The sequence below is a fragment of the Helianthus annuus genome, chromosome 17, assembly GCF_002127325.2.
Source record: "Helianthus annuus cultivar XRQ/B chromosome 17, HanXRQr2.0-SUNRISE, whole genome shotgun sequence".
Classification (NCBI taxonomy): Eukaryota; Viridiplantae; Streptophyta; class Magnoliopsida; order Asterales; family Asteraceae; genus Helianthus; species Helianthus annuus.
In genome coordinates, this window is record NC_035449.2 from 163,062,127 (window position 1) to 163,068,004 (window position 5,878).

General features: G+C 38.0%; 1 protein-coding gene across 1 annotated transcript; it reads right to left on the reverse strand.

Moving 5' to 3' along the window:
• Positions 1–248: 248 nt before the first annotated feature.
• On the reverse strand, positions 249–1,324 carry LOC110922950 (FBD-associated F-box protein At4g10400). The gene is made up of 2 exons (XM_022167146.2): positions 446–1,324; positions 249–374 (listed from the first exon to the last, which is right to left on the reverse strand). Exons 1-2 carry the CDS (start codon positions 1,322–1,324, stop codon positions 249–251), a joined length of 1,005 nt encoding a protein of 334 aa, XP_022022838.1.
• Between the last annotated feature and the right edge of the window lie 4,554 nt (positions 1,325–5,878).

Sequence of the window (5,878 nt, forward strand, 5' to 3'; positions counted from 1 at the left end):
AAAACTTGTGTGTTACCCAACATGTATTCCAGAAACCCGATATCAGATGTATCCCCCTCACATTTTGAAAACTTGATGGTTGTAAGGTTTGTTAGCATACAAGCAGGAACCGACTTTGATTCTCCAGGCTTTTGTTTCTAACACAAACAAAACAGAAAGTTAATCTCAATATCCCAATGATATAAAAATTTAAAACAAGTTATGAAGAAACATCAGGTCAAACCTGGAAATCCCACCACTCTACAAAATCAACACAAAATCTTCAACTCGGGACAACTCTCAAGAAACTGGGTGATTTGTCCAGATTGCCATATACCAGTCAACTCCAATTGCTTCATATTCGGAAAGATGGGCAGAGGTGAAGTGAATGGGAACTTCAAAAAGTGAATAGTTAAAGTTAGGCCAAAAACTTGCATAAAATCATTCAAAGAAAAATTAAACTTACATTTTCTATTGAAAGATTTTGAACCCCTCTTAGTTTGTTTAGTATATCAGCCCACGGGAAATCATATATACTTTGCCAACATGCAATCGATGCCACAACCAAAGACGGCATATCTTCCATTTCAAAAAGCGAGCACAATTCTCCATCAACAAACAAGTATTCAAGTTTAGGGACGTGTAAAATAATTTTGCTGATATCATTGCCGGGGCCTGAACTACATCTTAGATTCAGCCGTTTCAAAGTAGGGATGTTCAATATGAAATCTTCTTCATCATTGCATGATACTTCCAAAGATAAACTTTCAAGCACTGGGCAGCAGCCATGAATGACTTGAGGATTGTTACACCCGACAATGTCAAGAGTTTTCAGACAAGGAAGATAGATCGTAGACGGTAACTCCCAACCACCAAAATCACAGGCACAAAGTTCTAATCGTAGGTCTGTCAGGGTCTTGCAGGTGAACACGCTTGAAGGCAACTCAGATTGAATAACACATATGTCAAGTTCACGCACGTTTAACTTGAGAGCGTTATCAATCCAATTTGATAAACTTGACCCTCGAACCATTTTATTAGAAATGTATAAACGAAACGATTTAAGCTGAGATGTTTTGCAAAACTTCAATACCCTATCCACAAATTTTGTAAAGTTTTTTTCATTCCCATCTTCGAATGTGATAAGTATGTTTTCATTAAAGGTGTGACGTCTAGTATAATCAAAGTCCAAGTTTGTGACAAACGTCCAAGTGTACCTCCATCTTTTGGATAAAATGCTAGTTTGCACAGCATATTTCGTAGGCATTAAAGAGAGTATGCGTGCAAGAATATCTTCAGGCAACATACTAAGCCTGTCGTCTACATTCTCACTTATGGAACTCATTGTTTAGCCCTTAACTAATCTGTTCCTGAAAAACAAAACCCAGAAGTTCAAAAGGTTGTAAATATTCAGAGCACTTCACAGCTTTTGATTTGATAGCATGCAAATCACCATCTTGATTTCAAAGTAATAAGTGTGACAATGCAGATATTTTAGTACTAAACGTTCAATAGCAAAACTACACAGGCTCGTGTTTTAACGTAATTAACAAAAACAGTGAAAATAACTAAAACAAATCGGTTTCAAACTCATCCAACCCCTTCAATGTACGTTATTATTGTTGGTATCATTACCACAGGCTTCCCAGGCCCAAGAATTCAGAGTAGACGAATGATAACAAGCGATTACATAATCACTACACATCTCGCACCAATACATGATTGAAACAATAACTTGAAAGAAACTGAACTAACCGAAACAATAATCGAAACTTGAACCAAACAGAACTTTAATAATCAGAATCTTGCAGTACATGAAACTGGGAGGGGAACCGTGCATTTATATAATGTGAACAGGTGTGTCTTCAATGGTCGCGTCTTTTGCTGCAGGGACGTCGTTTCCCAGATAACCGTATATGCGGTTATATGCAAACTCACACCTTTCCATCATATACACAGCCCAAACCTTAATGACCCAATATTTTAACCTAGTGGACTTCTAGAATTTGACCCAATACATAACATGGCCTCAGGCCCAAATCCAAATACATAAACAATAAACAGTAATATGTTCGATCCATATACTAAATAAATATAAACAAACTACCGGCCGCAACCGGATTGCGGATGATCTTGATTACCTACTTTATTCACCGCCCTAAGGAAGAACATCCTAACCTTCCACTTGATCACTTGGTGTCGTTGTTGGTGGTGACCTCGACCACGATCACCAAATCTTCGTCTCTTGAATCGTCGATCCAGCCGTTGCTCTTTTCATCGACCAATTTGCTTTCTTCATCAACCTTTGCTCCGCTAGTACCCGCTTCATGCGTGTTGTCTTCATTCTCTTCGCGCTTGGTCTTCATGAGTTCAAAATACCATTCCACCAATTCGATGTAACGAACATATGCAACCTTCACTTCATAATCGTCATCACAATCGAAACCGCAAATTGTAGAGCCACTTTGTTCCATGCATTATCTTGTACAACCTTCTTGAATCCACCATACTCTTTAACAACTTCGTAGAGTACAACCAAATCAATGGGTTTACCGTTCAAGAGTGTCGGTGGCATTTCGCATGTCTTGCAAATTCTAAAGTAACATGGTATGAACCATGTTATGATTTCTTTCATGCTAGCCTTGAAGAATCCTTTATGTTCCGCCACTTCTTCGTGTAGAATGATCAAATCGAGCACGTCTAGGCAACTTTCAATTATAGTATCCTTCTCTATTACATCTTCTTCGTCTTGCGCTTTAGACACCGCTTTCTTTTGCATCTCTTCTCTTGATTCTAGCGGGTTCTTTTCCATGCCTTCTAAGTAAGTTATCAAACCCAACTTCGCCCGCTTAGAATATTCAACATCAACATTTTTCGTTCCCGAAGTCCCTTCTCTGGATTTTTCTTTGCTTTTCTGTCTCTCTATTTCAAACTCCTTTTCATAATAATCTTCAATATATTCTTGCAGTTTTTCTTTTTCGTTGAGATAACCATTCTCAACGTCTAAGTTCTCATAGAACTTATCCAAATACTCCTCTTCGAGATCCACTTCAGACTTCTTTTCAAATACATCAAAACCTTTCACTCTATCACCAAACATCTTCTTCAACGTACACGTATCACCCGAAGTAACCACTTCAATCCCTTGATATAACAATTGTTCTAAACTAAGAACATTACGCTTCACCTTCGGCACGTAATTCACACAAGGGATTTTCTTCTCCTTTCCGCCAACGGAACTTTAACTTCGCCGATGCCGTGTATGAACGAGAATTCCTTACGCTTCTCATTGGTTATGATCCCAAAGTGTCGTTTAAACACTTTGAACAATTCCCGGTTACCCGTCATATGTGTTTTAAAAGTGGGATCCACAACCCATATTGATTCCCACTTCCCTCCGCAAGTATCTTTTACCAAATAATCACCGTTCTCCAGTAACGGACTGAGATTGATATACTTACTTGGGCAAATTGATGCAACATGACCGAATTGCATACACGTAAAACACCATATCCCTGATTTCCTTGGTCTTCCCACTGGTCGAGACTTTTCCAACTTGTTTTCTTAAAGAAATCTTTCGGAATCGTCTTCTTGGGGAACTTGTTAATCGGCGACTTCCATGAACGAGTGGAGTGCTTTCCCTGCGCGTACTTACCCTTCCTTCCGCTGCCCTGGCCGCACCTTCCCTTGTTCATCCCGGTGTCGCGAGAATCGGCACCAACCGATTTACCCTTGTTCACCTTAGACAATCTCTGAACCCGTCATCCTTCTCCTCCTTGATCTTGGTAGAACCATCGGTTCTGATACCAATGTTGGAATCAAAATCCCTCCAACCTACATAATCAATAATCAAAATCTTCAACTCGGGACAACTTTCAAGAAATTGAGTGATTTGTCCAGATTGCCATGTACCCTTCAACTCCAATTGCTTCATATTTGGAAAGACGGGCAGAGGTGAAGTGAATCCGAACTTTAACATTGAATAAGAGAGTTACAGTTAGTCCAAGAACGTGGATACAATCATTCAATAAAAAAATAAACTTACCTTTTCTATTGAAAGATTTTGAACTCCTCTGAGTTCGTTTAGTGAATCAGCCCACATGAAATCAAATGTAATATGCAAACAATGCCACAACCAAAGACGGCATATCTTCCATTTCAAAAAGCGAGCACAATACTCCATCAACAAATAAGTATTCAAGTTTAGGGACGCGTAAAATAATTTTGTCGTTCACAGTGCTATAGCCTGATCTACATATTAGTTTCAACCGTTTCAAAGTAGGGATGTTCAATATGAAATTTTCTTCATCATTGCATGATACTTCCAAAGATAAACTTTCAAGCACTGGGCAGCCATTAATGACATGAGGATTTTGACACCCAACAACGTCAAGACTTTTCAGACATGGAAGATAGATCGTAGATGGAAACTCCCAACCCTTAAAATCAAAGGCACTAGGTTCTAATCTTAAGTCTGTCAGGGTCTTGCAGACGAAAACGCTTAAGGGTAACTCAGATTGGATAACACATATGTCAGGCTCACGGATGTTTAACCTTAAGGGTAACTCAAAGAATGATTTGATTCGGTTCTTCCAACTACTGAAATCGGCTGATCCTTTCAACTTTGAAGGTCGGGTTGCGGTTCCAGTTTCAAGTTCAACTTGTTCAATGCGAATTAACTGATTTTGAAACATTTTTTAATCTCAAATAAAATATTTGTTTCAACTCAAAACCCGGGTCAAACTACTTTGAAAATAACCCCGTGTAGGCTCCAAATTTTAATAGTACTTGGCCCAAATAAAGTTGAAACACCTGGCCCGGTGAAATTTTGCGAACACAAGTTAATTCAAAAGGCCCAAAAAATAAACTATAGAAACCCAGCCCAAAAAAGGATCAAAATTCGAGGTCCATGAATACAAATTTTAAGACCCGACCCAATTTTGGTTAGAATAATCTTTAGCCCAATAAAAATAACCCCGAACCAACACAAAAGTCAGGCCTACACAAGAAATATGTTTTTTTTTTGAAAAGTAAACTTCATTAACAAACGCAACCGACCCAAAACAGGCCGGCCCAACCAGGACTACAACGAAATTACATATTTACAAAAGAACACCAATCTTTCCACTCTATACCTTTGTGCTTTGATCTAAGGGAAAAACATAAAAAACCTAAAGCTTTAACCTCACTTAAGATGTTTTCGATCTTGATCGGCGAATTAGAGAACACAACATTATTCCTAGCACGCCAAAGACGCCGACAAGAAATAATGATGATACTGTAGGAGACCGTTCACAAAATTAATAAAATAACAATTTTATTAATAAACATTATGATTATAATACATAAAGAAGAACATAACTAAACTGAAAGAAATTACAATACAAGAAATTTAAATTAAAGTAAGAACAGGTTACAAGGAAAATCAGGAAAACGAAAATCAAAGGTGACTGAGGCACGTGAAGATCACGCTTCCCTTAAAACAGATTTCGGGCCACCCAGGTGAACCCGTCTGTTTCCCAGGGTACAACAGCCTAAGCAGATTGTACTGCCGGGATTAGCCTAGCACCTGAAAAGATACCTGAAACAAGAGTTCTTAGGGATTCGAAGTTTGGAAATTCTCTGTGTGTGCTATGAACCATACGAATTTCTGTATTTTCGTGTGTCTAAAACAAAGCACCAAGCTTTGTATATATCAACAACCAGAATTCGAATTGATTAGTTTCTATTGAATACACAATTCAATAAGACTTAATCATTTTTTCAGTTATGAATTTAAACAGTCTATATTGAATACAAAATTCAATAAAAATTAATTCTGATACTTAACTATTTTCAGTTATGAACTTGAATAGTCTCTAGTTGACCACAAGCCAAGACACATCTAAAAAATACTAAA

Coding starts and splice junctions, on each gene's coding strand:
- LOC110922950 (XM_022167146.2), bottom strand. CDS start 1,324: ATGAGTTCCATAAGTGAGAATGTAGACGACAGGCTTAGTATGTTGCCT. Junction 375..445: donor AAAATCTTTCAATAGAAAAT/GTAAGTTTAATT, acceptor CACTTTTTGAAG/TTCCCATTCACTTCACCTCT.